Source organism: Octodon degus, unplaced genomic scaffold, assembly GCF_000260255.1.
Source record: "Octodon degus isolate 3935 unplaced genomic scaffold, OctDeg1.0 scaffold00006, whole genome shotgun sequence".
Classification (NCBI taxonomy): Eukaryota; Metazoa; Chordata; class Mammalia; order Rodentia; family Octodontidae; genus Octodon; species Octodon degus.
The window spans coordinates 30,787,465-30,808,963 of NW_004524582.1; the positions used below are offsets into that span (position 1 = coordinate 30,787,465).

General features: G+C 59.5%; 2 protein-coding genes across 2 annotated transcripts in view; one reads left to right on the forward strand and one right to left on the reverse strand.

Moving 5' to 3' along the window:
- Nucleotides 1-21,499, forward strand: part of Sorcs2 (sortilin related VPS10 domain containing receptor 2) — a 350,334-nt gene that overhangs the window by 179,037 nt on the left and 149,798 nt on the right. The window lies entirely within an intron of this gene.
- Nucleotides 1,360-3,778, reverse strand: Psapl1 (prosaposin like 1). The gene has a single exon (XM_012516374.2). The coding sequence runs from the start codon at nucleotides 3,761-3,763 to the stop codon at nucleotides 2,171-2,173; it is 1,593 nt and encodes a 530-aa protein (XP_012371828.1). The 5' UTR covers nucleotides 3,764-3,778; the 3' UTR covers nucleotides 1,360-2,170.

A 21,499-nucleotide genomic window follows, 5' to 3' on the forward strand; every position in this document is an offset into this window, starting at 1 on the left:
AGAGAGAGAGAGAGAGAGAGAGAGAGAGAGAGAGAGAGAGAGAGAGAGTATAGATGGCAGGACCTCCGGCACAGCATGACATAGCAGGGTGGGGGGAGGGCAGCTGGGGCCAGAGGCAGATTCTGGGGTGCTGGTCAGGCCAAGCTGTGCACGAGGGGCTGAGAGGGTCAGGTCAGGCAGACAGAACTTGGGCAAAGGCCCCGGGCTCAGGGGAGAGGAGGGGACATGGGAGTGGCCTGGGCAGGTAAAACCACCTGTTCCCAGCAGAGTGCCCTGTGGGCTCTGACCTGAGTGGGAGCTCTGTGAGTGTCAAGGAGGGCAGCTGGTGCCAGGCCCAGAGGTAGAGGACAGGCCCAGGGAGACCCCACCTTCACTGCCCTGTGTGGCAGCTTCGGGCGAGGAGTGCAAGGGTTCAGGGCCACGAGCAGGAGGGCCACATCAGCTCTGTGCTGAGGGGTCACCAGGACACGGCGCCTGCCTCTCCCAGCTCCCATTGGGCTGCCCTATGTGTCTGGTAATGTCTCCAAGAAGTGTCAGGCGGGGCAGGCTGTGGCATGCCCCACTCTCCTGTCAGCAAGTGTCCCCAGGAGCAGCTGGGCTGCAGCACTTTGTGTCCCAGGACATCAGATCTGGTGGGGGCGGAGACCTTGCGGGCAGCTGGGGGCTCCGGATCTGATTCTCCATTGGACGGCAAGCCACCTTCCCGGGCTGCATACGGGTCTGAGACACATGGTGGGCAGTGGGGCCACCACCCTTGTGCTGTTGGACAGCCGTAGCCAGCATGGAGAGGTCCAGATGCTGGCTAGTGGGGCTGAAGGGTCTGGGATGGTGACCCGGCCCAGAGCAGCTACCCCAGAGCACAGTGTGGCCTCTTGGCAGCCAGCGGCCACTCACATTGCTGCCAGTGGGCTGGGCGCCCTCGCTGGAGAGGCGGGCTGATGTGGAGGGGCCCTGCAGCAGGCCCCCAGGAACACGCGGCGGGTCCTCCAATGCATGAATGTGTAAGCACGTACTACATGCACGGGCTGAAGACTTGGAGGCGTCACGCCCACGGCTGCCACCAAAGGGGCCTCAGAGCAGGTGAGAGGAAGCCTCTGTGGGTGCCACACGGGCTGAGGGGGCAGAAGCCCAGGAGGCTGGGGAGAGGGTGCTGAGCCCCCAAGGGGAACACAGCCTTCCGAGAGAACGAAATCAGCGAACACCACTTGGAGCACTCCTGTGGTTTATCCACACTCACACAGCCATGCTCCCTGGGGACCCTCAGTTCCCTGAGGTGGGTTTTGCTGGCCCCGACAGGCCAACGGGTGCTGGTCCCCAGGGGAAGGAGCGTGGGGACATGCCCATAAATCATCTCAATGTGTCTGTGAGGAAAGTGTGACCATCCCATTCCACAGATGAGAAACTGAGGCTTTGGTAGGGGAAGGACCTGCTCGCTGCTGGGGCATGGCTCTCCTGGATGGCCCTTGCCACCCCGTACCCTCAGGGCTGCTTCAGGGCTCTGCCCAGTGTGCTTTGCCCTTCTGCTGCCAAGCACCCCCACCCTAAGATTTTCTCTTTGCATCAGGGCAGCTGAGAGCCTAGGGGAGGGGACAGAGTCCCCATGGGGGCCAAGACACCAGAAGCACCCCTTGGGGAACCTGGACGAAGCCTCAGACTCCTCCCAGAGAAGTCCAGAGGCACCTGCACCCTTGGGAGCCACCAAAGCCACCCCCAGTTGAGATCCAGCCCCTGATCCAAGCCATGAGAAGAGGAACTGCAGCTGGCCATCATGGCCCCATGCCCTTCTCCCCGATCCTGCCTTGGCTGGCAGCTGGGTTGTCTGCCCAGGCGGGTGGAGGGGCAGCCAGGCCCCTGCCAGGCTCCCTGGGCTGTCTGCAGCGTCACAGTGTGGAGAGTGGTCTTGGCTGCAGTGGGACGGTGCACTCCACATGCTTGGCTCTGCTGCTGTTATTTGTGAGGCTAGAGCCACCAGGTGGAGGTGTTAACAGAGCCCCACAAGATCGGAAATGCCTGGCTTTGGCTGTCAGCCCCGCTTGCCCCCAGCTTCCTGGGCAGAGCCTCGGTTTCTCATCTGTGAAATGGGATGGGACAGCACCCACCTCCTCGGTCCCTTGGGGCACGGAGCCTTGAGGCACTGGCCCTGGCAGTCGGGGCCTGCAGCTTCATGGGGTCAGGGGTGCAGCCTGGTGTGGAATTGCCTTTCCTTCCAGAGCTGCCGCTGGCAGTGCTCCATGGCATTACACAGCTCGGCGGCCTCCCGGCTGCGGCACCAGAAGCTGGGGCCCAGCACGCACTGGTCAGTGCCCAGCAGTGGGATCTTGGGGGCGTGGCAGGCCCCCATCTTCTTGCACACAGCCAAGGGGTCTATCATCTCCTTGACACTCTGGATGAACACGGGCTCGTACTGTGTGACAAAGCGGTTGCACTCGATCCTGTAGGGCAGCGGCAGGATGCGGCACCCGCCCTTGAAGGCCATCAGGATGTCCCGCTTGGTGCTCTTGAGCTCCAGGTTCTCGGAGGACAGGTGGAACAGGCGCTTGCAGCTGCTGCAGAAGCTGCCCTGGTTCTCCTCGTCCAGCAGCACCGGGGGCGGTGGGGGGGCTGTGGTCGCCAGGCTCCACCTGGAGAGGGAGCGGGCACTTCGGCGTCGGCTGCACAGCCGGAGGGTTGTGCACACTTTTTCCGGAGTGATTTGGGTGACCATCTCCACCAGGGCAGGGCTGTAGGTGTCCACCATGACGATACACTGCTGCACGATGGACGGGGGCATGATGGAGCACGCGCGCTCCAGGGAGTGGGTGATGAAGACCTCAGTGCCATTGGACGCCAGCCACTGGTCCATCTCCTTGATTATGCCCAGGCACACCTCACAGGTCAGGCCCGACGCCTTCTGGGCCTCGCTTGTCATCTCGGGTAGGTTGATAGGGGGGGCCCCATCCACAGCAGCTACTTGTGCCAGCTGCTGCGCTGGCCCCCTGAGCTCCTCACAGAAGCCTCCCTTCCTGCAGACCTCCTGGGGCGGGAGGCCCCTCAGGGTCTGCTCCGTGGGGCTGAAGAGCTGGTGGGTGTAGTTCTTGCAGAGCAGAGCCAGGCTGGGTGCCAAGGACTCGCACTGCTCCTGCATATTCAGCTCGGCCAGGGTCAGGTTGGGCCCCAGCGCACCCTGGAGCTGAGAGATGAGCCGGATGCAGTTGTAGCACACGGCATCCTCAGGTGCTGGCAGCGGGGCGTGGAAAGTGAGGGCTCCGTTGGCCAGGAACGGAGCCACGACCTCAAGTGCACCCTCCTGGGTGAGTGGCACCCCTGGGGCAGCCAGGACCCTCTGCAGCGGCTCGCACAGGGTGAGCGCTGAGCACACCTGTGCCGGGGCGGTGCCCGGGGCTCCATGGAGCATGCTCAGGATGGTGGGGCTGTAGGCCTCCGCTACCCACCTGCATCTGGCTGAAGACTCCAGGCTGGGAAGCCACTCACAGGTCTTCATCAGGGGCACCAGGAACTCAGACTCTGTGGCATCTGGGTTCAGCCCACTGCTGGCGGCGGCCACCACATCCTGACACACTTCGCAGCGCAGGGACCTGGCGGTGGGCTTGCTCCAGACAAGCTCCCGGCAGTGCCCCAGGGCCCCGCACTTCACAGCAGCCTCCAGGTCCCTACACCACACCCTGGAGCCTGCAGCACACTCTGGGGGGCCTGAGGTGCCTGGGAGGGGGCTGCCCATAGCAGCCCCCAGGAGGCTGGGCAGGAGGAGCAGCGCACACAGCATGCTGCCAGTGACTTGCCGCTCCGTGACCCAGCTGCTTGGCTGCTGCTATAAGCCTAGCTCTCCGCCAGGCCCCACGTAGGTGCGGCCAGGCCCCACGCAGGTGCGGCCACTCCCTCAGCCCTGCTCACCCCGCCCTGCTGCCCCGTGGCGGTCTCTGCCTTCAGCGCTGTCCTTTGCTCCGTCCTCTGGATAAACTCTCACGCTTTCAAGCCCCGCTTCTGTCCGGCAGGAGCTCAGCTTCCAGGCCCCTTCCCAGAAAGCCCTCCTGGCCCTGGGCCGGGCCATCCCCAGGAGCAGAGCCTGGAAAGCCTGCCGCCCACTGTCCTGCCCTGACTTGCTTGCAGGGCCAGTCCCTCCCAGGAATGGGACTCCGGGGGAGTTGCTGCCCCAGTTCTGGGAGGCTCAGAAAGGCTCTGGCCCTGCTTTTCTGAGAATGGGGGAATCGGGTGGTGACTCTACTCAGCACTGCGCTCGGCCTGCTGGGCTCCGGTCCCCTCCATGAGGTGCCCTGCCTTCCCTGCCCTGAGTCTGCTGGGCCTCGAGTCTGTGGCCAGAGGACCCTCCTGGCTCTTAGAACCTGTGTGCAAGCTTCTGGCCCTTGGATTTTAGGCCAAGCTTCCTCTAGATTCTGGAAAGTCCCCTCCCACAAGGCCAGGCACGGGCCACGCCCTGGGCACGGGCACTGGATGTTGGTGACCACTGCTACCTTCTTGGTCCAGTGACACCTCTTTTCTTCCTTAGTTTTTGAAACAGTTATTGGGCAAGGGCATGGGCTCTGGCCAGAGAGACACAGCTGTCATGGGCCAGGTCCTGTGCATTCCTCAGGGGATTCTGGACCAGGCTTGTTCCTACCTGCTCGGTGGCCTTGGTCTCACTGCTCTTGTGGGCCCCCATGGCAGGGCCTGAGTGCTGGGCCGGGTGTGAGCCCCACATGTGGGTGTCCCCACCTCAGCCCTGAGCTTGGGGTGCTCGGAGAGGCAGGTTCTCAGCTATGGGGCCAGGCATCCCTGCTATGAGGCCAGGCGCCCCTGCTGTGGGGCCTGCCGTCTCATCCCCACCCAGGAATGCAGACAGACACCTCCCCTTGGTCCCTTTCCAGAGCCAGGGTTGCCCGGAGAGCATCAGATTAGGTTTGCTGAGCTCTCTCTGACATCTGAGAACCTGGTTCCTTGGGACAGGGCAGGGGACAGTCCTGGGAAGAAGTGAGTTCCTGCGCGAGGCCGACCCTGAGGCCTGGTGCTGATCTAGGTCTGGCCCAGCAGGCCCAGCCAGTCCCCGCCTGCGAGCTGGCTCCCTGCCTCCATTCAGCCCCCAGCCTGCTGTTGACACAGTACCCACGCTGGCCCCCGGGACGAGGGTGCTGGGTAAAGCAGGCAGGAGTCCTGCCCTGGGGTGTGTGCAGGCTATAGCCTGCAGACTCTGGATCTCCTATGGGACCCCACAGCCTGCCCCATGACACCTCCCGGGGACCTCAGTGTTCGCTCCTCTCATCCCCTGGCCTCCCGCAGTGGCTCCACATCAAGAGCTTCCCTGACTCAACAGCCTTTCGTAAGGCTTGGCCCTGCTGTGGTGGTAGCAGGGACTGTCATTGGGTGGAGTGTCCCTGGCTATCAACTTAACATCTGTACTAATCTGCCCCGATGGCATGTGGGACATGTCCAGTTTGGGGCCAGCGTGCAGGCCACTGTCCAGACATCTCTGTATCTTCCTTGCTCTATTGGGCTGCCACCCAGGAATGGAGCAGGGTGGGTGGTGCTCCTGGGCTCTCCAGAGTGGCTGGACCAGTCACACTCCCTTCCCAGGGCCTCAGGAATCCTGATGTGCATGACTGTTTTGTTTTGGGGCCAGCTGTTTTCTCAGTACCGCCAATCTACTCCCCATGTTTACCTCCCTTCTGGGCCTCCAGCGCATGAATCCAGCCCTGCCACCAGCCGCCAGGGTGGGCACAGACCCCGCAGGGGAAGGGCACCGTCACCAAGGGCTGCCCACCCAGACCAGCCCCAGTCCTGGTTTCCACCCATGCTTGTGACGGGGCAGCTGCAGGTAAGGGTTTCCACGCCCCTCTTCGGGCTGATCATCTGCTAGAGTGGCCTGTGGAGCTCAGGAAGGCCTTTCACTCTCGCCCCCGAGTTCACCGCAGAGGACGGCTTGAGCAGCCAGCGGAAGGCACCAGAGGATGCAGTATGGGATGAGGGCCTGGGGCTTCCCACTCTTGTCAGGAATCTCTGGGGCTTCCCACATCCCACCCAAGAATCTTTATAGAGCTCTCAGCTCAGCCCTTCCTGGAGGCTGGTGCGGGAGGCAAAGCCCCAGCCCCATCTTACTGGTGACCAGCCCCATCCAACCCAGTCTTGTCATTGGCATAAGCCCAGGTGTGGTCCACAGGGGGATGAGCGACATGCTTGTCACTCAGGGAATTGTCAGGGTTCTGGAGGTTCTGTGCCAGGAACACGGAACAACTACAAGACAAAACCAAACACTTCCCTTATTAAACTATGAAGGGTAATGTTTTACTTTTTTTTTTTTTTTGCAGTACTATGGATTGAACTCAAGACCTGGCCCTATGTTTTACTTTTATGTACAGTAACTTTTTACTCAGAGGGCAGTTGTGAAAGCAGGCCAAGGAGCCCCTGTATCTCCTTTCTACGATGGGTTCACCCCATGTGCTTTACTGTTGTCCCCATGTACTCCTTTTCTTCCCACCCATGAAGCAGTGGTTTTCCATCGATCCACTGTGTGTCATCCATCCATCCACCTCTTATCCAGCTATTTATCATCCATCTATCTGTTCATCCATCCTTCATCTATCATCCGTCTTCCATCCATCCATCCATTATCCATCCATCTCTCCATCCACTCATTCATCCATCTGTCCATCCTCCATCCATACATCCATTGATCCATCTACTCACCCATTCATCCATCCATCATCCATCATCCATTTCTATCTATCTATCTATCTATCTATCTATCTATCTATCTATCTATCTTCATCATCATCATCATCTGTCTATCATCTACCTTTCTTCAAATATACACACTTTTATGTAGTTTTTCACCACCAGTGTGAGTGGGCAGAGACACTGTGTCCCTTTGCCTCATTTCTCCATTGCCTTCCCTCATAGTGTGTTTGTCAATCCCAAGAACTGTCACGTTGACACGGCACTGCCACCCACTCCCCCCCCCCATGGCCAGGCCTTCCCAGGTGCCAGTGCTGCCCCGTCCTACCTACCAGGCCCAGCTCTGACCCAATCATGTAATGCGTTCAGGTCACCACAGTCACCGGGGCCCCGGGCAGCCTCGCTCTGTGTGTTGTCACCCATAGAGTGTGCCTTAGTTTGGGCCAGCCCTGGAGCTCCCCATCTGCCCCTGCTTGTGCACTGCTGCAGGAATCTCGGAGCTCCCGGTCCTTCTCGGTGCGTCCTGCTGAGCAGACTGCTGCTACTTTGGGCCAGTGTGCTCACCCTTGGTCACTTCAGACCTGCCCGTCTCCTCCTTGCTAAAGTTACTGTCTGTTAAAAATACTATTCATGCAGTTATTTTGAGACTATAAGTGTCCTATTCACTATTTCTTAACCCCATCTTTCTTCTGCCCTTATGAATTTTCATTTTCCAATAAAAGACCGTTCTCCTTCCTTTCCCCTCCTCTTCCTGTCCTTCCTCTTTCTCTCTTTCATTCTTAAAAGACTCATACATTTTTATTTTTTATTCTTAAACTTACTATTACATTGTGTTCAATGGCTTGTAATCCACTGCCATCGTTAACTGCTTTCAATGGCCTCACTGTCCCAACTCTGATCTGTGGGAGTCTGAGCAGGGCACCCCGACACTGTTGTCCCCACTGGTCTCTGAGTGCTGCTGGACTTCCTGGCATGTCCAGCATGGTCCAGCCCTGGGCGAGGCTCATCTGTGCTTTCCAAGCTTGTCCTGTGTCCATCGTTTTCTCTAAGAAGCTGGCGTTAGGAACCTGGATCAGGGCACAAACCACACGTGCAGCTCTGCCGCCATCACAGGCAGACCCTCACTGGGAGCTCCCTGAAACCAGCACTTCGTATTGACAAGGGATAGAAGGAGAAGGAGGGAAAGGGTATGTTCATGCAGGAAAAGGAAAGCATGTGTTCGTAGACACAGGAACAGGTACGTGCCTGCACGCACATAAAAGTAATTCGCCCACTCATCCACTGTGGATCCATCCACCCTGCTATCTCCAGCCCTCAGCCCTCTGTGCATCCGTCTACCTACCCACCCACCTAGCCATCATTTATCCATCTGTCCGTCTGTCCATCCATCCACCTGTCCACCTACCCTTACCTCTCCACCCGTCCACCTACTCACCACCCACACATCCATCTGCCTTCCCACTCAGCTTCTGTCCATCTTCCCAGCCCCGACCCAGCTACCCCTCTGTCTCCCCCCCCCCACTCATGCATGCATCCACCCACTCATCCTTCGCAAGACCACAGGCCTGCTTTGCTGTGTCCTGTCACACAGAGCACATTCTGACCTTGGTGTTCTACGTTCCACACCCAAGAGCAGGAAGCCCAGCTCCCCTTATCCTTAGTGTGTTTCCCCATTGGGTGAACCCCAAGTATGTATGTATTAAAACTTTTGGAAACACTAACCTATATCAGCGTGAGAAGCAAAACCTACTAAACAGATTGCTGTAATTAGACATTGCTCCTTGTTCTGAGACAGAATTTACTAGAGCCAAATGCACATGGCTTATAGGCAATGGAGTAGGTTTAGGCCCAAGCACACAGTTGCGTAAACCATGCCCCAATCAAAATGTGCTGTGGCCCTCACACCCCTTCTTCACACCTTTGGATTGGCTCCTCCTGGGGCTTAATGTCACCTGATCCTGAACCTTGCACTGGCTGGATCCAGCAGTGTCCGCCCCTCCACCCCCCAGCCTGCTTCTCACACAGGCATTGCATAAGACATGCTGCACCCTGAGCCTGTATGGATTGGTCCCCTTGCTGGGTGGCACTGTGGCATGGGCCTGGATGGTCACCTGACTGTCCTTAGTGGAGTGTGCTCTAGACATTGTGTGCTGGACTATGTGCCCTCCCGCGGGTGTGTGCTGTGCCTGGGGCTTGTGTGGCTGAGTACCTGCTGTCTGCTGTACACAGGCTCTGCCTGCTCTTGTGCCCCGCAGTGCTGCTGTTGTCCACTGCACCCAAGGGCCCATGCTTGCCCTCTGCCCTCAGCCCTGTGGCACCCAGCCCACTGTCACGGGGTGCGCTGGCTCACTGTCCCTCCATGCCAGCATGGAGGCAGATGGCAGATACCCACCTCCTGCCCAGCCTGGCTGCCCAGCTGTGTCCCGGGCTCCAGTGTCTGTCCTCCTGTTCCTTCTGCCTCTGCCCTTCCAGACATTCTGGGTGACACCCCGGGCCTGGCATTCATCTTCACGTGGGCACCCCAGGGTGGCAGTCACTCCGTCCCTCATTCCCACCAATTTCCATGAGCTGGGGGAGGGAGCTCAGCAGGAGGAAGGCAGATGTGGTGCAGACATTTGTTTGGGTCAGGGACACAGTGCGAATGCGCCCCTCACCAGAGAGGACCTATCAGTGCCGGCTCACTGGGACAGCACTGGGGTGGGGCTGGGAATGCGTAGGGAGGGGCGTCCTCAGTGCCCTGTAGGATAAGGGATTCCTTGGTCAATGGAGGGATGCCCCTTGCAGGCACCACAAGTGTAAAGGTCCTGCGGCAGGTGCGGCCGCATCTGTGTGCCTCGGAGGCCAGGCTGGGCCACTTTGCTTTAGCTGCTGACCCTGCCCCAAGGGGTCTTGTGAAGATGCTGTCTTTGTGAAGGAGGCATGGGGAGAGACGCTGCCCAGGTGAGGGACTGCGGAGCCCTCTTGGAGACCCCCTACCCAACAGTGAGCCCGGGAGGAAGGAGCAGAGAGGTCGGGTGGTGGGAGAGGCGGGCAGCCTGGGCGCGGGAGCTGCTGAGCAGGGCACATGTAGGAGCGGGGCTCTCCCCCGGCGTGCCGCTGTGCCCAGTGTGCATGCTCTGGGGATCTCTCTGGTCTGCGCTTGTCCTCTCAGCCACAGGGTCCCAGCAGAGAGGTCAGGTGGTGGGAGAGGCAGGCAGCCCGGGCGCGGGAGCTGCTGAGCAGGGCATATGCAGGAGCGGGGCTCTCCCCCGGCGTGCCACTGCGCCCAGTGTGCATGGTCTGGGAACCTCTCTGGTCGGCACTGTCCTCTCAGCCACAGGGTCCCAGGGCACTGCCCACAGCCGAGGCCAGCTCTTCCCCAGTGCCCTCCCCAGGGACAGGCCAGCTCTCTGGTCTCTCCGCAGAGTCCCCTGGTTCCTGGAGTCAGGCGTCCAAGGCAGTGTGACCATTTCTCTGGTGAGCACCATAGCGAGGTTGGGGGTCCCCCATCTTCTGCTACTGGCACCCCGCCGGGGCTCCATCCTGGGAGGTCAGCCCGAGGTCCCGGTTTCCACACCAGGCACCTCCTTGTTTCCTGACAATCACAGGGTGAGGAGGCAGAGACCACAGCTGGGTCCCAGCCCACGCCCTTGGCAGGTGCCCCGGGACTTGGCCAGTGAGCTGCAGGTGGATGGAAAAAACAGCCACGGCAGAGCCTGCAACAGCAGAAATGTTTTCCCTGGAAACCCTGGAGGCCAGGAGCCCACACTGGAGAGCTTCAGGGCTGGCCTCGCCCCGAGGCTCTGGGCAGGACTTTCCTCCTGCTCCAGCCCCTCCTGGGCCTGAAAGTCCACCCGCCTCAGCCTGCAGCTGGCCACCCTGTCTGTCTCTGCATCTCTGTGTGCACCTTCTCCTTATAATGACAGTCACTGGATTCTGGGCCCACGCTCATTGAACATAATCTCATCTTAACTAAGTACTTCTGCAAAGACCCTAACTGCAAATAAATTTGTAGTCGCAGGTGCCAGGTCAGACTTCATTGTACAAGAGGTGATTGTAAGAGATGATGTTTAGATCAAGCAGCACCCTGAAGCCCCATCCGACCTTGAAGGTGTAGGTGTCCAGGGTGGAGAGCTTGGGGGCCAAGATGCCTGGGGTCCTCAGAAGTCAAGATGCTTATGTGCTGAGTTGGGGCTTCGGGAGCTTGGGGCCACACAGCCAGCACCAGAGAGCACCAGCGCCTTGGCCTTGCCTGGGCAGCTCTGGTGGCGCAGGTCTGCGCAGTGGTGTCAAGCAGGCCAGCGTCTGGGTGGCCAAGCCTCCTTCCACAGGGCGCTTCCCACAGGCCGCCTCCCTGGGGCTGCCAGGCCAGGTCTGAACTCACCTGGCCCTGAGCTCTCCCCCATAGCCCAGGGTGCCGGGGCAACTGGTGGGCCTCAGGCGGAGCAGGCTGTCTCCGGGTGGGAGGAGTGGTGGCATTGTTACCTGCCAGACAGAAACAAGCAGAGCCTCAGAGTGGGCTGCACCTTGCTTATTTATTTATTTTTTCATTTTCATGCACACATTGGGCAATTGTTACGGAGTGTGTGTTCTAGGCACTGGGGGTATTTGAGTTATGCAGAAATTAACCAGCGAGTGGAGTACATGTGGTGATGTGGACGACCGATATACGTGAGGTAGAGCTTATGGTATGTGCGCTGTAAGGCTTGGGATGCTCAGGAGTGGGGGTTCACAAGGGCCTGGTGACTCAGTGGTCGGTGAGTACAGTTTTCAGGAAGGTGTGGGAGAAAGTCCGATCGGCATAGGCCATGCGCCAAGCAGCAGGCCAGCATGTGCGGAGGTCCTGTGGTGGTGGTGGGGACACAGAAACAGGAAGAAGCAGGCAGATTGAGCAGAGGGCACAGGGCAGGAGCAGAGGGGGCCCCGGGTGGGAAGGGCTGCATGCTGGGAACCTGGCTGGGTCTTGAGGAGGACGGGGTGGCTGCAGGGCTTTGAGCTGAGACATGGTGTATCCAACAGTGCTTTGGAGGGCTCGTCCTGGGGCCCGGACAGAAGCAGGGAGAGCCAGTGAGGGTCCACAAGTGGTCCAGGGCAGAGGTGACAGGGGCCACATGGCATGGGCGGGTGGTGGCCTTGAAGGTAGAGGTGGCAGGAGTTGCCAAGGGTTGGAGGAGGACTGCAGAGAAAGTCTAGGAGTGTGGGAAACCTTTGGCCCGAGCCATGAGGAGGCTACGGGGGAAGCTATGAGGATGGGGACTGGGCAGACAGGCCTGTCAGGCTGGCCTGGCCACAGCAGCTGAGAGCAGAGCCTGATCTAGGGCAGGGTGGGGTGGGAGGACGAGGTGTCAGAGAATGGGGCCACCGAGTGGGTGGTGAGAGAGGGAGGGGACCCGGAGGCCCAGCTTACACCCTGGACAGGGAAAGGCTCCTTCCCTGCAGGAGGGGCCAGGGCTGAGCACCCAGATGGGGTCCTCCCAGGGTGATAGCTTGGGGGGCCTTGTGGCAGAGGCGCCCTGGGAACAGAGGCTTGAGCCTCTCAGGGAGACCCTGCTGCACTGGAAGTATGTAGGTCACCTTGCCCCAAGATATTTGGAGTCACAAGGTCACAGGGTCAGAAGTCAGGGTCATGCAGGGGAAAAGAGCAGGGAGGAGCCAGGGCAGGGGGCAGCCTGAAGATGCCACCTGGGGGATTGGGGTGTTCTGGCCTTTGAACGTTGCTGGGGATCTCAAGCATAGAAGAAGCTGTGGGGTGCAGAGTGAACCCCACAGGCTCAGGGCAGCAAGAGGGTTGCTCCTGAGGGACCTGGACTGGAAGGTCAGGCCCCTCGTGTGTCCTGGTTTCACCACCCCATCTGTCTTGGGAAACACGGCATCACGGTGCCTGGACCTGGGCTTGGGGTTGCTCCTGCTGCCTGAGACGGCTCTTCTTCACGCAAAGTCCTTTCATGAAGTGGGTTTTGGTTGGCAGCTGGGGTTTTGCTGTGCCAAGAACCTGGCTTTCTGTTTCCTTTCTGAGGGACATTTGCGTTTTGTCCCCACCTTTCTGCTATGTTGGTCAGGTCAGGCCGGCAGTGAAGGCCTGGTGCATGTGGCGAGGCAGTGTCTCAGGGGTGACTCTCTGGGAGCAGAGCTGTTGACCAGAGCTGGGCCTTGGGTGTGCTCAGAGCCCCGTGCTGGGCAGGTGAACTCCATGAAGTTCGGGGAAGGTTTTGTCTTTCTTCCCTGCTTTTCCTTCCCTCTCTCCTGCTATGTCAGTCACTTCCCCCACTGCAGAGACACCCAGTGCCTACCGCTTATGGGGGGAGAGGCTCATTTGGTTCATGGTTTTGGGGGGTTCAGTCCATGGTCGGCTGGCTCCCAGGCAGGACCACCATGCAGAGCAGGGGAACAGTACCACAGACAGCTGCATCCCAGGAGGCCCCAGTGAGCACCTCCCAACAGCACCCTTAGCCCTGAGCTCCAGTGAGGCACAGCATCCCCGCCATCCCAGAACCTTTCCAGCTGCTTCTTAATCTAGCTGTGTTGAGGACCAAGCGTAAGCCACCCGGCCCTGCCTCCTTTCTTCTGGTCCCCAGCCCCCTCCCTCTCAGCAGCTGGGTGCAGGATTCACAGCCTGGCTGGGTGCCAGCCCCGCCTGCCTCCCACTCGTGGGTGAATGTGATGAGATGCCACAGCCTTGGGCTCTGCCTCCTGCAAGACTGGACAGGCTTCCCACTGGCGGTGCCGGCAGCCACATGTGTGCACAGGTGCGCAGGTGTGCGTGGGGTGCGGGCAGGGGTGTGGCTGATACTGAGGATGCTAAGGCTGCTCCTTCTGTCTTTACGGCTGTGGCCTGTGGACCTTGGCTCCAGCCCTTGGTGGTGGGTGGATGGCCTGAGCTCTGTGGAGGTCCTCTGGGAGCGTCCTCTTCCTGGGCTGGCCCTGGAGGCCTGTGTGGGCCGAGCTGTCTTTGACTGCCAGAATCTTCTCTGAAATTGAAGCGCCTGGGAGAGATGAGATGGTGAAATGCACAGCCCAGAACCTGGCAAAAGCTAGCAGCAAATCCTCGAGCAAACCCTTGCTGGGGCTGGCACCTCTTCCATCCCTCCTGCAGCAGTGATGCGGGGACCGTTCTGCAGGGGTGGGAGCGGGGTCCTGAGCCTGACTCAGAGGCTCCCAGGAGACCCATGGGGGAGGAACTCAAAGTCTGAGTCCAGTGCCCAGGTTGCATGGCCTTTGAGAGACGGTGGCCTTGGGGAAGTCCCTGTCCCCTCCCTGGCCCTCCTGCTGCTCTGAGCAGCCATGTGCCCTGTCAAGCTGCATTTCTGCAGTGGGCAGGACGGTGGTAAGGGGACTGCAGGCGTGCTGGTGGGCACTGTGGGAGTCCAGACATGCAGCACAGCTCGGGGTCCCCACAGCCTGGCCAGCAGCAGAGCAGTGTCCCAGGCCAGAGGTCCCCACAGGGCCCTGCTCCCTGTGGCCTCAGGTAAGGCTAACCAGAGTGACTGGGACATAAGGAGCTGTCCCATATGTCACTGGGAGACAGCGAAGCCGGGGCTGCTGCTTTTCCTGGGGGCCCTGAGGAAGAGGCAGGATGTGTCCCATGGGGTCCAGCCCGTGTCCCCTATTGCTCCAGATGTCCCCCACACCCTTCCAGGGGCTGATCAGCTGGTGGGGGCAGCTAGAGGAGGGCACCAGCGCCTGCAGGGCAGTATGTTAGGTAGCACCCCAACAGCCCCTCTAGTCTGAGACTCCAGGGCCACTGCTCCTAGGTGGTAGCAGGTACAGGGAGCACAGGTCCTGTAAGTCAGAACCCTGCTGCCCCAGGGTACCCTGCCCATGCCTTGCCACCTGCCACCAGCCTGAGCCCGTGGAGGGTGACCTGTCCTTCCTGGCAGGGCTGAGCAGGTTCATGTCCTCCACATCCTAGAGCAGGAGTCTAAGACCCAGCTGTTGGCAGGGCTGGTCCCTCCTGGGGCCTCTCCCCTCAGCTTGTCCTGCAAAGGTCTCTGTCCACATCTGTGGCAGGTAACCTCATCCTAACGATGGCATTCTGCCCTCATGACCCCGGTAGAGGTCCTGTTTCCGAGCAGTGACCCCCATGACCTGGGCTGAAGGCTTTAGCAGAACGTTTCAGGCAGATGCAGCCAGCTTGGAACAAGCACTCTCTGAATTTGGGGACATGAATGATTTATTTTTTAAATAGTATTTTATTTTATTTTAGTATGGAGATCGAACTCAGGATCCTGAGCTTGCCAGGCAAGCACTTATGCCACTGAGCTATCCCCCTGGCCTCCGCAAGTGAACGACTGAATGATGTGCTTCCGGCCCAGGAAGTCACAGGTGCCCGAGTTCCGCCTCTCCGTTCAAGACAAGCGGCAGGCCGGCCCAGGAGCCGTTTTCCGCACTGCTTCCCGGCCACAGGGGTGTGTGCGTGCGTGTGTGCGTGTGTCTGGGGAGGTGCCTCTTTTAAGGATGGGAGCTCTGCTAGGAAAGAAAGGCCCCAGCAGCAGCAGCCGCCGCCAGGGAACAGGGAGCCAGCGCTTCCCCCAGGCCAGGCTTCTGTGATTGCGGCCCTGGATCCCTCAAGACTGGAGGGCCAAGCAGACTCTGGGGTGCTCCTGGACCTTGGTTTGCACTGAGAGCCCAGCAACTTCACACAGGGCCCCTCTGGAGTCCTTCCCTCCTGCCCCCAGGCCTGTCCCCGCCACACCCTAGGTGTCAGGGCAGAGCGGATCTGTGTCCTCTGCCTCTGCCTGGATTACTTGTTGGTCCGGGCAAGTGGTTTCCCTCTTCCTACAGGCCCACAGTGCCCCTCGCATGGGCCCCACAGGTGCTAGGGGTGAGCAGGAGGAGGGGGTCGCAGCAGTGCTGGGTGTGGCCTGTGTGTGTCTCAGGAACAGGCCCAGTGCCGACTCAGCTCCCAGGCATTCTCAGGCCCAGCGCATTATCGCCGCCCAACAGAGCACACCAGGAGGTCTGTGAATGTGTTCTCTGACCCCGCCCTTTCCTGGAGTCTGCTTTCCTCCTTCTGTCCCTCCCACTGTTCCTTCCTTTCCTCTTTCCTTCCTTCCCTCCCTCCCTCCCTCCCTCCCTCCACCACACTTACCTTTAGTCCAAACCCCAGCTGGTCCCTTTGTGTGCTGGCCTTTGTGCTGGGCGACTTTATTCCAGAAGGGACACAGAGTCAGGCCTGAAGGCAGAGACCCAGGCCGCAGATGGGGAAGGGGCAGTGTCATTATCCTGGCCCGCGTGGCGCTCCACAGCCGGGCAGCTGTGCGTGCAGTGACTCTAGGCCCGAACCTGTGGCGGCAGCATCCAGTGTCTGCCTCCTGCACCTCTGCCCTGCTGCTGGGCTCGGGCCCAGGGACAGCCAGCAAGGGCGGCTGAGTGGGCCTCTGGGCGCAGGACTGGGCTGCAGGTGAGCCTGCCATGCCGCACCCCAGGCGTGAGCTCTGCGGGGTGGTTCCCAGGCATGGTGATGCGTTGAGCCACAATCGTCACTGAGCCACCATGAATGGGAAGCTGCGTTCTGTCCTCATCAGGCTGTCTCCCGGGTCACCTTCTGCCGTCCATGCTGCTCAGCCCCAGACCCCAGCACCCTGCCCACCCGGGCAGCAGAGACACCCATGCGCGACGGCCCATGGTTGGGACCTGGACCCGCTGATTCCTCTGCGTTTGGCACAGTCTCGAGGGCTCCCATGCCCATGCCCATGCCAAGGGCACCATGCCCCTTCTGAGCACCCATGGTTAACAAGAAGCCAGAGTGTGTCTAGAGCTCCGGGGACAGGGCCACTCCCGGTGCCGTGAGCTCTCCTGGGTGCAGCCCAGCCAGTGGAGTCCTGCTGCACCCTGCATGCAGAGGACGGGCTGCGGGGGCTCCGTCTCACCCAGGGTGCAGAAGTCCCAGCATCCGGGTGTCCAGCAGCATCTATGGCAGGGGACCCGCTGCAGACTGGCATAGCTGTGTCACTGTGACCTGTCTGCGTTGCCTCCTCATGAGTGGGGCTTTGGGGCTGCTGATGTGCCTTTGCTGGGAAGGAGCTCACTCGCTGCCTGATCCCGGTTGTCCCTTGGGACCCCTCACCACTGTCCCTGCCTGCCTGAGCTCACATCTCCCCACCTGTGGCCCCGACCTTGGTGTGAACTTGCAGTCCTGTGCCTGAGGCCTGGGACCTCGGGCCATGTGGCCACATTTGCTGTTTGGACTTTGTGTGGTGGATCCCTGAGAGAAGGTGCCTCACGGCCACCAGGGCTTGGCCTACCCCTCTTCCTCTCTTCCCATCACCCTCCCAGAAAGGTCAGAGATGCCCAGGCCGAAGGGACATCTGAAGTTTTCCAGAACCTTCTTCAAGGTACTGCGCCAGAAATGTCAAAGGAAATTAGAGAGAGGAGATGTCAGGCCTGCGGAAGCAGCAATTCAATCAGCAGTACACTTCTTTCCCCAAATTAAATTATTCATCATTTCCTGGTCCTTAATAAAGTAATTACTGCCTTCCCCTCCCTCCCCTGTAAAGGGACTTGCTTCCATCTCTGAATGTAAAGGAAGCTGCAGGTGTCCCAGGCCCCTCTCCCAGTCTCTTTGATTCCCTCTCCTTCCCCCCAAATCTGGCTTTGTCCCTTCCCAGAGGCTGAGCAGTGACAGCATGGTCCTGGGACCGCCAGCGTGGCTGCCCCAGGACCCTCTCTGTCTGAAGACCGTGCACTGTCTAGGTGGCAGAGAAAGTGGCCATGCCAGTCTGTTGGTGCCAGGGCTTCTGGACCCAGGCGGGGGTCTGCATGCACACCGTCAAGTCAAGCCCCAAGCAGAAGTGTTTGGAAGATGAGTTGACCCAACATTTCCACGTACGGAGGGTCGCCACGACCCCACAGTGGAGAGATGGAGCAAAACCAGGAGGGGATATCTGTCCTCTGTCCCCGTGGCCTGCGGCTGTCCCTGCGTGCCACAGCCCTGACCCTGCGTCCAGTCCCCAGCCCTGCTCCCGCCTAATCCAAGTGGGGCTGCAGCATCCCCAGGAATCAGACGCGCGCCTGCGAGGGTGGGAGCCCGGCCACCTGCACGCCTGCCCGCCCCAGGCCTCTGCAGCACCCAGGGCTCTGGAGCTTCTGCCTCAGCTTCCTTACCTGGGCACTCTGCTTCCAAGCCTCGGTTTCCTCATCTGAGGACCGGGGTGAAGGCCAGAGTCATGCTGTAAGGGGCGGCCTCTGTCCTGTGACATGGAGACCCCGACAGGCACCTGCAGAGCACGCATGGCAGCCCGGGGAGGGCAGTGTGGGTGGGGAGCCCGTCCCTGCCTTCCGGCTCGTGGTAGAAGCCCTGTCCTGCTCCTGCGTGCCGGCTGACGTCCTCTGCTTCCACAGTGCCCTCTGCTGCCGACAGGGCAGAGGCTCTGCGTTGTTGCCTGGGCCACCTGGGCCCTGGCAGCAGCATGAGGGGGGGCAACAGACGAGGAACAGGGAGGGCAGGAGGAAGAGCAGTAGCTCTGGAGATGAAGGGTGAAGGGCAGCCACAGCACAGCCTGCGTAAGGCGCCGGAACTTTCTGAGCAAAAGCCGCAAGACCAGCAGGGGCCCCAGCACCCTCAGTCTCGCAGGAGTAAGGCTCTCTGTGTGTACTGCGAATAAAAGAAAGTGGACTCCGGTGTTGGAGTGGCCTGGGCTGGAAACCTGGGTGCGCCCAGCTGGCCCTGGGCGCAGGAGGGACGTGACACTTGCCTTACTTGGAGCCCGACACATAACTCCAGAAGGGGACTTCGGGGGGACGGCGTGCACCGTTGTGTCTGTGCTGGTGCTCCTTTCCCAGCTAGGAGCTGAGAGGGTCCAGACCCTGCTGAAACAGTGGGCGCCAGAGGAGGGCAAGCCCGTGGGTTGGTGAACTGCTTGGGAAAGTGAGCCCTGAGATTTGTGCTCACTGACTGTGGGAGCAGTGGGGAGGGAAGCTGGGCAGAGCGGGACTGCGGTGTCACCCTGGGCCCGCTCTGGAGCGCCGGGCGGTGCATACAAATGGCCCTGATTAACTTTGCAGTGGGAGCCCGCGCCACCCAAATACTGATGCTTACCAGGCTGGCATGAAATCACTCTGCCAGTTGCTGCCCGGGGAGCCTGGGCGTGGGGTGGGCAGAGGCGGCTGAGTGGTGGCGGGTGCTGTCCCTCGCTGTGGGCCCTGGCGCACAGCGCACGTGCTGCCGGGTCCTTCCTGCTCCTGAAATTGTTCTGCACCAGACCGCTCAAGTAGCCAGGGCATAAATGTTTAATCCCGCCTGTGCTGTGGACACGTCCCACTTTTAATGTAAGAGCATTACAAATCTTTCAGGCTTCTTAACAAAGTAAATGTGTAGTGTTCTGGCTTCCTTCCAGCTGGGGGCCTGAGGAACTCGGAGTCGGAGGACACACAGCTCCTCTGCCACAGTGCAAGGTGACAAGCTTCCCTGGGGATGAGGACTGGCGAGGGCTCCTCAGCGAGCTGGCAGCCCCGGCTTTCCACGTTTCTGCCGGCGTTCATGTTAACAGGAGCACCTTAACTTCCATTCCTGGGGCTGGTGCGAGAGATGCACGTTCACATTTGTTTGTTTTCTTCTTTGTAAAAATGCAGTGAGGATGGTGGCATACACCTGTCACCCCAGCACTCTGAGAGGCTGAGGCAGAAGGATCTCAACTACAAGCCCAGTCTGGGTAAAATAGTGACTTAGAGAGACCTTGTCTCATAATTTAAAAATAAAAATGGGGTGGGGATATCATGCAGTCGGGAGGTCCCTGGGTTGAGTTCCCAATACTGCAGATAGATAGGTCCATAGATAGAAATACAGGGCTGACGAGATAGCTCAGTGGACTAAGTGCCTACTTAGACAAGTACAGGGACTGGGATTCGATCTCTGGCACTGCATGCTGTGCCTGCCCTGTCCATGGGCGCTCTGAGCTGGCCACTGAGACCCAGCGTGGTGGTACACACTTGTAATCCCAGTGGTGGGGAGGCTGAAAACAGGAGGATCACTATGAGTCTGAGCTGCATAGTGAGAGATCCTGTATCAAATACATTTAAAAATAAATTAAAAAAATAAATAGTCATTGTAGAAAATATCAAACAGTAAAAATTACCCATAATCCTACCGGCGAAGGATAATGAGGCTTCTTTCCACCTAAGAGTTATACAGTTTAAATGAGGTTAAGAGAGTCTCTGAAGACCAAAGCAGACCACAAGCCAAGCAGAAGGCATTTGTTTGAGCAAATACCACTTGTGAACCCTGGGCCAGGTGTTTGCGAGTCAGGACACAGGAACCTGTCCCCATCCCGCAGTCTCAGAGGCTGGGGGTCCTGCAGGCAGGAGTGTGGCAGAGGCCAGCAGGGCCAGGGCCTGACTCTGGGACTCTACCTGTCAGCTCCTCCGAGGGCCTCCCTCCTCCTTGTGCCCAGCTGGCCTGGGCGAGGACGCCCTGGCCGCCTGAGGCCCTTGAGGACCCAGTGCTATGGCAGGAATTCATAGCTCACCAAGTTCCCCAGTGACCCAGAGCTTGTCCCAGCCCAGGGTCCCTGTGCAGCTGTCCTGGGCACTTTCCCAACCCACAGGTACTGGCAGTGGAGATGGCTGGGAGGTGGCTGTTGAGTGGGCCCCTGCCCAGGGCTGGCTCAGCATCCTGGCTTCAGAGTCACACGAGCTGTGGGCACAGTCCCACCACTGGTCCTCCCTGTCCTGCCTTGGGTACCACGCTTGCGTCCACCTTGTGGTCCTGCACAGGGTACAAGTCTGTGCCACCTCTCTGTCCTCTGTGTGATGGGCTCTTGCTCTGTCTCTAGGAAGCGCTGCTCACAAAGCTGCCGTGTGAGTAGCTGGGGTCTAGACGAGACGTTCTTACCCTCTTCTGGGCATGCAGCTGCCTTTGCTACTGTGGCCTCTGGCTGCACGCATGGTTAGGGAGAGAGGGGCTGAGGCCACTCCACAGCACCCAGAGCCATTGCAAACAACCACAGATAGGCTGCACCCTACTTTCTTCCTGAGATGCAAGATCTCGAGGACCAGCCCAGGGCCTGGACTGTAGGGTGTTCATGAGCTATTTTAGGGTACCCCAAAAGGTGTTGTGTAAGCACTGATGGCGGGGGTGCCTCTTTCTGGTTTAGAAGCACGTGGCTTTCTATGGTTTGGCGAGGCCCGTGGAATGGGTTAGGGTTAGCTCATAGAGTGGATGCATGGATGTGTGGGTCGGAGAATGGGTGGATGGATGGGTGGACAAATGGACGGATGGACGGACAGATGGATGGATGAGTGGGTGGATGGAAGGATGAAAGCGTGCTCTGGTGCCGACATGCTGTAAGGGCAGAGCCTTATCTCCCCTTGCTGATGTCACCGTGGCTGGTGATGTGCACTCACCAGTCCCAGTTGGTCATTTCAAACCCTGCGCATGCCTTCCCTCTGTTGACAGACGCTCACTGTCGGCCTCACCTGTGGGTATTAGATTGTTGGGAGATGATGCTGTCTTTTGACCAAGAGGGATCTAGGTTTGGAAAGTGCACCCCACTTTCCTTTTCTATTCCAAGCACTGTATCTGACGTCAGGCGGGTCTGTGTTGAGATCCCTACTCTACCACCATGCAGCTGTGGACCTGGAGAGAGCTGTTTAACTTCTCTGGACTATACTATGCTCATTTGTAAACAGGGAACACAAAGAGCGCTGCTGGGAAGAGCTGTCAGGAAGGTAGGCGCTGAGCAGCGCAGGGCATGCGCGACGTGCTTGGGGTAGCGTTGGGCAGGCGGTGCATGTTAGAAACAGAGACTGTGGTGACGTTGATCGTGGTGATAGTGATGGTGGTGGTGGTGATGCTGGTGGTCACCATGGTGATGGCGATGGTGGTGATGCTGGTTGTCACCATGGTGATGGCGGTGGTGAT

Coding starts and splice junctions, on each gene's coding strand:
- Psapl1 (XM_012516374.2), bottom strand. CDS start 3,763: ATGCTGTGTGCGCTGCTCCTCCTGCCCAGCCTCCTGGGGGCTGCTATG.